Here is a 15275-nt window from a genome sequence, read left to right as displayed (position 1 = left end):
CATGAGCACCTCTGATGCTTAATGATATATCTACCTTAAAACAAAACCTTTTGAAATTATTGCATTACCAAGTAATAACACATCCATGTACTGTACCTCTATTGGAACTGAGGCTTCAATCCAGACAGATGTGGTAAATTCTGCTGTCATAGGAAGCTGCCAAATTACCTCTTCCTCACTATTCTCAGGACCTCTATCAAGGTAGAGCACAGAAAGAATTCCAGAGTGCTCACCTGAAGACTAAATAGGATAAAAAAAGTTATGTATTACAGGTTCCCTTGAGCTGGAATTCAGTGAAGACTAAAAAAGGCAAATCAATAAATGAGAAAGGCTGAATAAAATTTGGATACCTGATGGACTGAAATTGAATATAAAATATTATCCATTAGTCTTGTATAATCTGTAATGCTAGACATGCATGAATCATAGTATGAAAATATAATCATATCTAAAAGATTTTGTAGATTTAGGCCTAAAGCTTTAGGAAAGCTATTTGGAATTTGATGCCAAAAAAGAAATGGAAATGATATGATATGTGAAATCTTGGAAATTCCATATGCAGATAAAATAATAATGCAAGGGAGATGGAGAGGGCTTGACAAGTCTTTCACACCACTCCAGTGAGAAAAGTATGTGACGGTGTCAGCCGAGCTCCTCTGGACACCACAAGAGTTGGAAGACTAAGCCTACTTGGATGAGAACTATGAGATAGTAGGTTGAGACGAGTTGATATATGTGGAATTAAAAGCATGGGATATGAGTGGCAGAATTTCACAGAAACCCTTTGCATCTCATGGTGCTGGAAGAAATGATGATGATAAAAAAAAGTAACTGAAAGAAATGCTTCAAGTAGTACATGCTGTGAATTCTAATTGTAAACAAGAGGAAAAATAAAGTATTGTATCTTTTGACATACTGTACAGTAGCAGCAGAAGCTTTTGCATGCACTGGTAGCTTTAGAGATCAATACTGTAATGCAATATAGTAGCTCATGTGTTCTCATTAAGGAACTTTATGAAATATATTTTTGATTTACATAACAACCATTTCCTTTTTATTTATGATTAAACAGAAATAACTCTAGCAAGGCCACAATATTAACTATGAGATTATCTGAGACATATGACTGTAACAGAGCAAGTAATATGGAAAGAAATCAGATACATAGGGAGTAAGTGAACCAGATTAACCATATTCTTACCGCAAAGCTGAACTTGAGACAAAACAGTGATGCAACGCTGCTCCGTACAAAAGTAGGACTTGTAATGCTGGCAAGAGAGTTGCTTGCATGATGGGGTCCAGTTTCAAAGATTAAATATTTCACTGGAAGATATAATATTAAGCTCAATGAACAAAGGTACTGGTCAGTTATACAAATGAGTGAAAGACAATACTATATATAAAAGAATATCACTAAAAATTTATAATCACATACATCTGATCTCTAATATGAACAACTCTACCTACGGAATATACATGCAAAACAATACATCATTTCAAATGTAAATTATTCATATAAAAAATACATTAAAAATATATTCAATCACCATTTGCATACCTAAAGGCAGCCATATATTTTCTAAACCATGATACATTACTAGCAATTAGAAAGTTTAATCAATGATGCTGAACTTACCTTCTGACAATGGTCCATTGAGAATGTGACCTGGATTTTCATCAGAGACATACCAGTCAATTTCCTTACTGTCTGACATCCATAGACACATTGTGCCATCTTCAAATTCACAGTTTAGGGATGCTTCAGGGCAGAGTCCGGAAGTTAGCTTCAAGTCATCTATAGCAATTACAGCATCTGGATCAGAACTTATTTGACCTTTAAAGACAACCTGTTAGGAAAAATGAAAAATTTAATACCAATCAAACAGTAGGCAATGACACTTAGAACAAAACCTAAAAAGATACTGTAATCAGTCTGGAAAAAGTTGTAAGAGAGTTCCAGTCATTGTTGTGACAACTGTATATAAGAAATGTAATATGTTGACCTGCCTACAGATTTCATAAGCACACCAAATCAGTGTCTTATCCAATTAAATTAGTGTCTTCTCTAACTAAAGCTATATGCAGTCATAAATTTCAAGTGCTATACTACTATAAAAAAGTAATTCCTATACACATTTCAATGCTACCCACATTTTTAAAGTTCTTGCAATAACAACTTTTGTTAACCTGATACAGTTCTCTTGCCTCCTGTAAATAAATCAACAAAGAAGAACTATGCAACTGATGTAAGACTAACCTGAACTCTCATCACCTCTGGCTGGCAAAATACTGAAACGACATAACCAACATTCAACTGTCACAGAGGCAACAACCACAGCATCAACTTACACTAAAATCTTTCCCGAAAAATTTAAACAGACTCATCTGTGTTCCTTTCCACTTCCGTTCTCCTAAGCCTGAATAAGCAGACATATCACTGAGAGGTACACCTTCACTTGTTTCTGCCCAAACTGTGGAGAAGGAAAAAGAAATTACAAATCAAAATGTTCAAAGAATTTAATGTTGCACAAGTTCTTTCAGGACATGTTATTTCTATTTAGAGTAAACTTGAGAATGATGTCATTTGCATGTGCAATATTTTTTATAAGTTTCAGACAGTTAGGAAGCTTACTATTAATTATTTATATTTGAAAAGTTTCATGTAAAATAAAATTTACTGCTTAAGAAAATAAGATAAAAATACTCAGAGTAATTTATATAATGATGTTGATTACTTTTCTACTTTGTAAATTTATTCATGAAATTTTTACATTAGTATGTTGGCTTGCCATCAGGATATTAATGCAAAAGCATCATAAATTTTGCACTAACTGTAAAAGGTCAAAGGAATCGATGCATAAAGTGACAGCTAACTGAAGATACAAAATCCTTGTACAGCTATTAATGCTAAAATACAAATTCTGACATACATTTATTTATGGTGTTTAGCTAAATTTTACCATATTATCACATTGTTACACAAATCCAACAAAAGTTGCTAGACTTTGCTAAATTACTGTTATTATATAACTTGACCTGACTACATTTACTAAGAAACTCTCACAAATTATTTGGATGTATATAAAGCAACATGCAATCAAAATACCACAACCATCATAAATGGTATACATAGCCAAGTTATGTACAGTAATTATGAAAAGTGGTACATGCATGAGCTAATGAAAAAACTGTAATTCAAATTACATTTTTAAAATACCAGACAACAAAGAATAAGGAGCAGCTAGCATGAAATTTTTTAAGAGCATGAATGTATCTCACCTGTCAGTAAGGCTGCTCCCTCAGCTTTTATCTGGTAATAGAATGTCAGGCACATATCTTCTTTGAAATTGAGCTTTGTTAGTGTAAGTTTGCGAGTGATGGCAGACTTCTTCCCCTTCAAGGCAAACATGTGACCTGCATCAGCAAGAGAAATTGATTCAAAATTTCATGTTTGCTAAATCTGCTTCAAGAAAAGGATAAAAATATAATTTAATATAAAAATGAGTCATCATATCACAAAACTAGTTTCTTCCTGCAACCTCATAAATCCTGTGTACAAATTTGTGGTCTTGAAGGTTACCAGACTCAACCTCCTATTGTTTAAAAGGCAGCAATGTGGTGGTCTAAAGAAAGCATGTTCCAATCGGACCTGCAGGTGCCATCAATCACCTTCAGTTTTCATGTAGTCTGGGAATGATGCTTTAAAATTCTGCTTTTCAAAGGTGAGAATGTCTGCTATCATGTTGTGCCTTCCTGGGACTAACCTTGGAACTATGGTCACATCGTTTAGCTCTGCTCACATGAATTTGTCTACTACCAACTGATATGCAGTCTTGGATCTTGTGCAACCCTGATTTTTTACATACGCCAAAGTTGTCCTTAATCCTACTACCTTTTCTTCCAACAGCAGAACCGATGCTTCAAGACCTAAGAAGATGGCATATCACTTACAGAAGTTGATGTGCTGCATCCTGAGATATCTAAGTTCCTGTTGTATGATGATCCAATAGCTGTACTCCCAATCATGACTCGAAGTATCTTTCAACATCAATACCTCCAGAAAGGCAAGGACTACAGGGACTCATACTAACAGATGATGGGATCTTGTGTGACCACTAAAGATTCTTAAAGACATCTTCTTAGGCCACAACTAGGTAATTATCTGGTAGAGATAATACTGGTCACAACTTCACAAGCTGCGGTTGAAATGACTGCACTCTGAACTAGTTGTGTGTGACCAGCTTTCCAGGACACAAATTACCCATTTAGAAAATGCAAAAAATTGACTGGACAGAAATGAAACCGACAGGATAAAAGATGCTAATATCTGGCCCTGTCCTCTCTTTGGTGAACCACAGCTTCTTACATGTTGATGTAGGTAGCTCTCATTTAAGGCTCAAGGTCTGACTTCTCCCAATTAAAGTAGAGTTCCAAATACTGACAAAGTTGACATAACAGGTCTAGATGTTGTCAAAACCTTCCTGCTGGTGCTGCTACCATCCCCATTATGGAATCATTGTCAGGCTAAGACTTGAAACTGATATACATTCCCTGCCAAAATGAAGCATACATATTTCCTCAAAACAGGATGTGTAAGTACATTAAGTTCCAGTGAGGTACCTTTATATAACTTATAAGATTCAAGACCAAAAACTTGGATACATATGTAATGGGGTTAAAATATAAGAACCATAACAACAGAAAGTCATTGTAGCCTACATGATATCAGTTCTGTTTTTTTAATAAAATCTTAATAAACTGTATTTCTTGCTTTTCTTGTCTAAAAAAAAAATCTGTGGATGAAAACAATTCCAAACAATATCACTGTATTTTAAAATGCACAATAAACACTAAAAGAAAATATGGCAACATGGATAATTTATAAAATTATGTTGTCCTCTGTTGGGTGGACCATAGCTTCTCATGCTGAGGTCCAAAACTATAAGAAACAGCCAGAATTTGATTTACAGACTTTCTCAAGGGCAATTCCAAGGAAAAAAATTCAAATGAGCTCATGTTACAACTTCAGCAATTAATGAAATGAAATTATAAGACCTTAAAGTAATATTTGCATTTGAAAATATACACTTATTCTGGAATCACTCATTAATCTAGGAAACAATGAAACTTATCAAAATATTTTTCACAGTTCTGGTAAGAATTACTTTTGGCCTTGAACTGTATCTTTGAAATTAAACAAGAACAGGTATGTTTAACCTACAAAATGTACTCCTCAGGTATAGAGGACATTAACAAAACCTGGATCAACTTTTTGTGAGGGGTAAGAACTTGCTGTTACTTGGTTAAATTATGGTAAGGAACAGTTTCTAAAAAAAATTATAAATAAAAATTTCTAATACACATAAATACAAATACTGTGTTGAATCAAATACAGAAATACTGTATAGTCAACACAGTCAAATCCACAAAAATGATTGGAGGGACAGTAACCTAATAAAAGCAAGCCTATTGAGAATCTAGAGGTTCATAATAAGGTAAATTGCATATCATTTCACATCAATAACCAAAAAATGGGAAGATATCAAACAAAATAATTAACATCAAATACTGACCTTCTTCAGAAAGAGTTGTGTGATCTGAAATACCATCATATCCTTTTGACAAAATCCATCCACCATCTGAGTCATGAAGCCCACAAGAGGAACTTTGTTCAAAGGTGCAAATACTTGTGTTTGTTCCCAAAGTTCCAACGTTTTCTGAAAATATGACAGAAAATATGAACAACTTAGCCTATTCCTCCCCTATCATATACACTAATACATCTTTCTTTCTTTCTTTCTTTATCTTCAGCTTTTCCCATCTTTATATGGGGTCGCTGTTTGTTATTAGTCTTCTCATGTACACTAATACATGTTCTCAACGAAAAAATAAAGTGAAAAATAGATGTTGAAAAGACTGAAGTGAATAATGGGTGTAAGTATTAAAAAATTAAACTACAGCTATTCTATATGGAAATTCCATAAAATCAAGGTTTTTTTTTATCTATACTCTGACCTTTTCCAAAGGTTTTTTTAATTGATTACATCCTTGAGCTGAAATATCTGTCTTGTAAGCTTGCATTCTTACCACAAGGAAAACTTGACACATCGAAGTCTCCAAGATTTTACTGATGAAGACACTTAAAGTTTGCTTTCAGGGATAATTACAATAACTGAGTCTTCATATATGATCAGAATATTGTTCTTAGAATATATTTAAGATTTTTCATCTTGACAACCAAGATATTACAGCCAGATTTAATGGTATGTGCCTTAAATATTAACTATAGGATACAAACCATATATTTTATAAGTAAAATGAAAGGGACTTGAATCTACTACACAGTACTGTAGTGTACTTGGAAGCTAAAAGAGAGAAAAGTTACTTGGAAAGTAAATCTTATCAACTATTCACTTACCTGGGCAAAATGAGTCAGTGAAAGTGATATCATCCACAGCAATGTTTGACAGTGGATTATTTCCTTGGGTTCCTACTATTTCAAGCATGTAGTTTGTAGATGAACTAAGGCCAATGAATGCTTCCACCCAATTCAGTGTCTAAATATTCAGAAATCATATTAATATTACTAACCAAACTAGAGAAAAACTACATACAGTACATTCAAAGTTTTGTGTTATGAAATATTTTAGAGTATTGTACTGTACTTAAATGCTAAGTCTGTATAACCAAAAACTCCATTTTCAGCTTATGATATAGCCTTAATCCCCATAAAGCTCACATAAACAGAAAAGTAACTAAAAATAACATCTATTTGTGCCAAATAATAAGCTAAAAATATCCTTCATTACAAAAATCATCATAAAAAAGAACTGCAACTTCAAGAAGTAAATAAATGATGAAATAGGTACTGCAGTATCAACTAGTGATCACTGAGATCACAATTAAGACTTCAAACATGTCAAAGCCACATGATTACCAAATGAATAGGTATAGGGAGTTTCCAAACAATAGAAAAGCAACACATACAGCATAAATACTATGAAGAATAAAGAAAAAACAATAATGGAATGCTCCAAATATTAAACACTATGGTACTGGAGATTTAGCATTAGCAGCCTTTGGGTTAGTAGGTAACACAAATGTGATTATAGCTCTGCATTCTGTTTCTTTGCAGTAATTGTTCCTCCTTCAATCTTAAATGGATAGATTTCAGTCTTCTAAGATCATTTGTTGTAAAACATTTAAAAATAAGATATTGCAACATGAAAACATTATCTCAAAAAATCTGAGGCTGCAAACATATGCAACAGATTACATTCATAAATGTAATTAGAAAATCATAACTTTGGTGCTGAATTTAATAATGATTAACTTCTTTGTCTTATTAAATGTATTATCTTGACTGAAGCAAAACTATGATAATTTTACTTAATAATTCATTGCATATTCACCTTCCCAGTAAGCTTAATGAAATTAACATGACTTAAATTACCTGGAAGCCATGCCGAGTCCAAATGGTCGTCTCCACGTCCCCAGCCTTTTGCTTAATGCTTAAATCTTTTACACCTGATCCATCCATGTGGTACCACCACCGCATACAGGTATTCTGTAAGAAAGCAAACTTGTTCATGAAGATTAATTACAATATGACTGCCATATTTAATGATGCTTCATTATTTTTTTATTAGGATTAGGATGTTCCTGGAATTTTAAAGGCAGCACACTTTTCAGAGCACTGAAATACCATCATTTCCTTCCTGACAACATACATGGTTCATTCCAAGAACTGCATATAAAATTGATGAGTCAATTCTTTCCAAGCACTGTCTCATCAACTTTACATGAAGTCTTTACACGAAGCAAAAACTTTACAAGTCATTCCAAGAACTGCATGTAAAATTGATGAGACAGTTCTTTCTAAGCATTGTCTCATAAACTTTTTACGACACTTCACACAAAGCAAAAAGCTTTGCAGCTTGATTTTTGTGTTCAGTATACTCTATACATGTACTCTGCAGTCGCCAGTCTTAAATAAAATTCTGTTGCCAAAACTTAGTGCCTATGAAAACTTATTTCAAACATTTTATCTGGCCTCATTATAACTTACTATTGAAAGTTCACTGTACAGACAGTACAGTAATTGATTTCTCATTCTTTTAGTTCCACAACTGTTTTTCCCTCACACACTAAAATCTGAACAAACACTAGTGATCATACAACTGATATTGCTAAAGTAAATTCTCAAAAATTATGTATTGTGGTTCATTTGCTAATTCTGTGGACCATCCAGCATTTTGGCATAATGTTTAATATTCCTGCTCATCTATACATCCACCTCCAGCCTCATCTTTAAGAGTTGGTTATGTTTCTTTCTTACCTTGAAAGATTCCTAACAGGACAGAAACAAATAATAACACCCAGACAAAATGCACAGTGAGGATGATTATAATAAAAATCTAGCTAGCCAATCTAATGGTTAAGATGGAGGCAGAAGTCTTCAACAGAACTGCCAACAATTAACCAATTTTATCAAACATATACAAAATATATAAGAAAAAGATGGAAGATTCAACTTCTTACTACTAATCAGCTGAACATGGAACTTGCAAAATATAGAGGGCAAATTCAAAATCACCATACAGACCATCTAGCTTATCAATAAATATGATGGATAATACTGTACAACACAAAATGCAATAAATAAAATATTACTCAAGAAAAAAACTTAAAAACCAAGTGGTTGATAGTAAATAACCATCCTGATATGATTATGCTTGGAGTAGCTAAGTAACCACTTCATCTTAGGTTGCAAAAAATGGACAAAAGGGGTACTCCAAAGAATACTGGTGCAGCTCCTTAGAAAGGCAACTTTCCTCCTCATAATTCATTTGAAATGATTTTACTGATTTACATATAACACCTACACATTTCTAAACTTGATGCAGAAGCTTAGAATAATCATTTGTAAACTCTGGTTGATGCAATAAACCTTTATTCCATTTCATAAAAATTACACAAATACAGTATAAAGAAATGGAGGTAGTAGTCAAGGAATACATTTTTTCTTGGACATCTCAAGAACACAGGATTAGAAATGTGTAAACGAGTGTAACTTTGAAACACATCTTTTACTACTTTCATTTAATCAAACAGTGCACTGTTAACAAACAGCAATATCAAAACTACAAGTAAATACTTTTCAACAAACATACATACCTCAGTTGGAAGCATTTCAGGGCTTATCAGAATGGCAGTTCCATCTAGAGCCTTTTGTACTGGTGTTAAACTCATGTAATATCCATCACCTACAAAGATAAAAATTATTCAAATCACTAAAGCCTAAAGAATACTTTAGATGTAAAAGAAAATACTCTATAAGAAATTAAAATGGCTATTGCAGAAAGCACTTCAAACTGTCAAAGAAAGGCAGCTAATTTCCTTAAGGAATTTACAACTGGAATACAACTGTTATGCAAAACCATTTAAGCATGAAGAACTCTGACAGAAGAATGTATCTGCTATCTTTCCCATTCATTTGACACAAAAGTTTCAAAAACACCTACATTTACAAAGCAGAATGGCTTAAATTCAGCCTAAAGATCAGCTCTGTCTACATAAGGACAAGGATAGTAAATCAAATTAAAGAGAAGTTTATAATATTTACTCCTAACGTAAATCAACTGATCAACATAAATAGTTCTGTATGTAAATAATTATTGCAAGAGATTTTGCATGTTCTGTCAAACAGATATACTGCACTCTAAAAGGATGTTTATATGTAAATTAATACTCACCATATGAAAATTTGCAGATGTAATGCAATTATACTTTGACAGAGGAAATAAAATTTTAGCATAAAACATTAGCATGATCAATCTGATTTCTTAAAAACAATACTGAGTAAGAATACTATAGGACATTCCCACATACACAATTTTTTCAAAGCAATCACAGTAACGTATTCATGGTAAATTACTTTTTTACTGTACAAAAACAATTTTAATCCCACAAATACTATCTTAAAAATAACTTTTGAAAGCATCCAATAAAATATGTTAAGACATAACAAACTTGAAACTATTAGAGTCTATAAAAGTCACTACCCCTCATTATACCAGAAAAATGTGTCAGACTTACCAGATGTATGATCAGCAATTGGTCCTACAAAGTGAGCTTCTTTAGGGTACTGTATGAGTGTCCACTGTAGAGACTCTCCAACAGTCGTCCATTTGCAGAAAGTTTGCTCTGAGAAATCACAGTTGCTGATTGATGAAGGAGCTGTGAAGAAAAAGACGAAAATTTTCAACCAAAAGCCTTGGCTAAACCTAACTATGTATTGCTCTCAATAACTTGCCATAAAGATACCTAATTGGACGTTATAAAATCTTTTACACTGAAATAGTCACAAAGATTTATCTCACCAGTCCATCACTTACTACAAATTTTGTCAATGAAGGGAAATCAAGCGTAAATTTTTTGGTATTAATGTACATAAGTACTACAGTACAAACACAGAAGATAAAGATGTGACAAATACTGGTCATTAAAACGTGTCAAAAACACATTCTGCAGGAATAATGGAAAATAAATTCATCAATCCCAACAGTATTAAGTTCTGATCATAATTAGTTCCAAATTTTATAAACACTGTCCAAAAAAAATTTGGTACTTTTAGACATACAAAAAGGACTACCATTGTTCTTTTACTAGTTTATGATACAGGTATCTGTGTATTACAAAAGATCTAGACTGCATTCTTCACATTAGATTGTGCTATACATATCTATGTTCATCTGTTCCATTTATAAATTTTACCATTTTATTGTACTCATGATCCAGAAAAGCTACAATCATAGTTTCACAATGATCCGTTATTTTAAGACAAAGTTTAAAATATTATTCAATATGTTACAAAACATATTAATTGATTTTAATTAATACTCTTTCCTCTTAGGTTATTTTTCTCATTCTTCATTTTTATCCCATTCTCTTAGCAATACTGGTAATAAATTTAGATGCCTCTCTGAAACAATAAAAGACTTGACAAAATCTTTGTCAGAATAACAGTGGTACGAATTAGAATAAAGGAACAGGAAATCCTCTATAAAATATATATAAAGTGTGGAGAGAAACTTTCAAAACATGAGGCAGGAACCTCAGTTGCACTAAAAAAAATTTGGGTTTAAAGTGCAGTAGTGGACTGCACTTAATACCACTTTCCATGACTGAAAAATTCTCCATCAGCAGACTACCTTAGGTTTTGGATGCTGTCATGAAATCTGATGGAACTTTAAGGACTATGCAAAATTTTGATCAACAGAAACCATACAAAAAAGGAATTCACCAGATATTATGCAAAAAAGTAATTTGCATAAGTAAACTTATCATCCATCTAAAAATACTGAATATGGCAAGAATTAAAGCAGAAATAAATGGAAAATAACGGAGAAATAAAAATGATGAAGAGAGGAACATTTTCTGATTTAAAATGTTTATTTAAACATATATAAAACTAATGGAAATATGATTTTTTTCTTTGCATACATAACAGTCCAACCCTGTGAGAGTTAAGATTTCTGTTCAACAGTCAAATTAAACTACCTGATTTAACCTTGTACTGTGTGCACTGGACTATTTTGTTTAAGAATGCATTCAAACAAATCAAGTGCTGATTAACAACCCCAAAAAACTTATCTTTCAACTCACATGGCGGTAGCATAGTGGTGGCTGGTTTAGGTGTACTTGATACAGGTGGCTCAGAGGTACAATCACCTGTTTCTTCTGTAACTTCAACATCATCTACTAGAATCATTCCATCATCGTGCCCTGGGTCCCAATAACCGTCAGTGCGAGTGGCTTCAAAGTGCACCTGTAGTGTTTGTTATGCAATATCTAATTAAAGTATCAGTCCACAGCATCAACTCAATAACTGAGGGTTAAGCTCGTGCATAAAAAGGAAGTAACAAGTCATAAGTATAGGGTATCCTACTAATGTATATGTATTTGTTACATTTAACAGAATTATTCTTTTTATTTTAAAGTTTGCAGCAGAATTATCCTATCAGTTTACTTCTCATATTACCAAACAGTCTTGTATGTCATTAAAGATAAATTTTATAACTAGAGATTTCTAAAAGGTTTCAAATTTTTTCAAATTTTAAACAAAGTCCATACATTTTTTCCTTTTGTAAATCTATTGTTTGGCAGATTTCCAGTTTCTTGATATGTACTTGTGGAGATCATCAGTATGTTAAATTCTGAGTTGCATGAAAAAGTAATAAATACTATAACAATTATTATCAGATATCGCTTTTAAAATATAAGTCACCCTAAGAACTTCATGAACAGAGGCTGACTGAATTACCATGCCAAAAATATGGCTTCAGGAGTCAAGACAATACTTTTGTATCATTGGTCAGCTCTCTCTGGGGATACCGTAGTACAGCAGAAAAATACCGACAAAACTAAAAGCTGTACATTTCAAGTTTAGGTAATGAGGACCATAATTATATAAGCATTTACTATAATTATTGTAAAAAAAAACAGTAGCCAAGAAAAAATGATTGGAAAATGAACAAGAAATGCAGGATCTGCCAAACTTGAACACAAGGTTAGTTGACAGTCAGCTAAGAAAATAGGTACAGTATGCAAGGCAGTATGAAGCCAAACTGCCTTTGGAATTTTCTTTTTAACCTTGGTGGATGCAATGGCATTCATAACAACAATCTTCCTGACATAGTGGAAGAATGGGGCCTTGCCCAGCAGAGCAGCCTATGTGAGTGAAGCTACCTTCTTAAGAAAAGTTTAAATATATCCTATTAGACAAGGAATTCTTAAAAAGAGACCCATGCCACTCAATATTCCAATGGCATCATCTTGATCAAGAGCAGTTTTGATTAAACAAATCTGTGGTGGGATTAAGGTTCCTCACTGTAAATTAGGAATTTTTGTTGTGAGTCAATCTTTCCTTTACAAAGGGAGAGAAAGGGCCATGTTTGTATCTCAGTAAATCTAAATGAAAAGTATTTGTCTGTGGAAGCTAGCATAACTATTGTAATGAAACATAACAATGAAAAACAAAGTTGGCCAAAATGATTGCTTTGTGGAGGTTCATGGTGAGAACCACTGGCCCAAGAATTGTACGACATTTTGGGCTGACAGTGCTGTAAAAGTTATTGTGACAGGATTTTGTCTCTGGACATTTATGAATTCAAGTACTTCCCTGCATGAATCTCACCAAAATTATGCTAGTAAAACTATTTTCATTTCCATTATAAGTTTGGTTTTGAAGTCTAGGGGATATCTACCATGTGACCTAGAATTGCCTGTTTTCTATCAATGAATAAAGCAAGTAATAGAGAATGCATGAAGAATGTAAATAATGTAGTGTATGCTGTTTACCAAGTCAATTACTGCAACTGAAAAAATTGAGTATTTTTGCAAAAACATGAGTACAAATTTATACCTTATTCACTGCTGACATATTGCTTCAGAGAGAAAATAAAAAGCCTAAACCAATTAAAATACCATAAGTCAATGACAAACCAATGAGATATTTAATTACTACATAATCAACTTTTATTCTAAGATGGAAAATCAAAGCACAAAGCATTTACCTGTATACTGTCCACTTCTAATGGTGGAATTGGGAACTGCACATGATACCAAACATCAAACAACTCTGGACTCTCCCACAATGTGAATTCAAAGTGCTCACCAGGGTACTTTGGTCCAGGAGTAACCTTCATGATGAGATCTCCTGGAGCACCATTCTTTTTCTGGTACCTTCAAAATAACAAGTCATTACAATCTGCTAATTGTTAACATTACACTCTAGTTAGCTAGCTTTCATGAAAGCAAAACAATACTTCTAAATACTTACTACTACTACTGAAATAAGATTTCTCTTTATGCAATATCCACTTGTCTACATATTCTTGGTTTTCAAACACTTTCATTTAGAGAAAATGTACTACACCTGCTTCAACAAATTAATGTACAGCAATTCTAATACAATATGCTAAAATAAAATATCTTTTACCCTCAGTGACATAGTTACTGTATCTAATATCAATAAATATATAACAAGCTTTGCTTGACAGTGGGTTAAGTATACCTTAGTTTTAAGACCACTGAGCTGATTAACAGCTCTTCCAGTAAAATTAACAAAGTTAGCAAAAGGAAATTTTTCTTAAATTCAATTTTCAGTTGAACTTCCATCGAGTCTGAGAGTGCAAAATAAGACAATGGTCCCTGAAAATTAACAAAGAGCAAAAGGAAATTTTTTCTTCAATTTTCAGTTATTTCCTCTGAGAGTGCAAAAATAAGATGATGGTCCCTGACAAACTTTATACTTTAACTCTCAGGAACTTGCACAACATTAGCTGCTTCACACACTTGCATAGGAGTTCCATCAGTCATATATCTAACCCTCCTGCACATACAGCCTCATATGCCTCCATCTTGTATTTACTCTTGTTCTTTCTGCATATTAAAAACCTTCCTTTTCAATCCCTCTTCCATATCTATCCATGATTTTCTAGGTCTTCTCCTTCACCTCAACACTTCAGAAAATTTAATATGCACTCTTTCATCAATATATCTTTCTCTATTCTTTTCACAAGACCATACAATCTAATAACATTCTGATTATGCTTGCCTTTTAGCACTTCTATATACCTCCACACTTCTTACCCTTTCAATTCTTCATATGACACATGGTACTAATTCATCTAAAATAATTCATCTAAAAACCTCAACCTTTTTATTCACATTCAACATCCTCATTTCTCTTCAGTACAGAAGAAATTGTTCAACAACTCATCAGAACCATTGCATACACCTTGCTGTCTTCCTTGCTTTATCTATTCTGTGATGTACTCCTTAAATGTTGACACATGCTGACCACTTCAATCCATGAAACATCCACATCTACAATCCATCATCTCTACATTTGTGTTTCAATGAACCTATAATAAAAATTACTTAGGTTTAATGATTATTTTAATGATGCACAGATGAGTCATCAAAACTGCAAGGGGATAAATTAATGATAGAAAACAATTGATGAAATTAATTTCTGCAAACTAAAAATCACGTGGTGTCATCTTAAAATAATGAGCCTGACAATAAAAAAAAACTGCTGCACACAAAACAATCTACAGTATAACTATCTAAGAAAAAGATGAAACCTTACCAAAATCTGACACAGTTCATCGTAGGTGATAACACTGGGGATGACAAAACTGCCTTCGATCCAACAAGATTTTCTTGGGGTGATACAAACATAAGATATGTTTGTGTGAGTGGTCCCT

The 15275-nt window shown here is 33.0% G+C and overlaps 1 protein-coding gene across 1 annotated transcript in view; it reads right to left on the bottom strand.

Moving 5' to 3' along the window:
• The window catches only part of LOC136846940 (MAM and LDL-receptor class A domain-containing protein 2-like), a 212146-nt gene that overhangs the window by 129373 nt on the left and 67498 nt on the right, over positions 1-15275 (bottom strand). Inside the window, 13 exon segments of the mRNA XM_067118195.1 lie at positions 97-240; positions 1202-1323; positions 1637-1847; positions 2350-2471; positions 3280-3414; positions 5574-5717; positions 6419-6557; positions 7454-7567; positions 9178-9266; positions 10099-10239; positions 11668-11830; positions 13578-13746; positions 15158-15275. The exon segment at positions 15158-15275 is cut by the window's right edge and continues 84 nt beyond it. Of these exon segments, the coding sequence (XP_066974296.1) occupies positions 97-240; positions 1202-1323; positions 1637-1847; positions 2350-2471; positions 3280-3414; positions 5574-5717; positions 6419-6557; positions 7454-7567; positions 9178-9266; positions 10099-10239; positions 11668-11830; positions 13578-13746; positions 15158-15275 (1811 nt within the window).

Source organism: Macrobrachium rosenbergii, chromosome 16, assembly GCF_040412425.1.
Source record: "Macrobrachium rosenbergii isolate ZJJX-2024 chromosome 16, ASM4041242v1, whole genome shotgun sequence".
Lineage (NCBI taxonomy): Eukaryota > Metazoa > Arthropoda > Malacostraca > Decapoda > Palaemonidae > Macrobrachium > Macrobrachium rosenbergii.
This window is presented reverse-complemented; position numbering and strand designations above follow the sequence as displayed.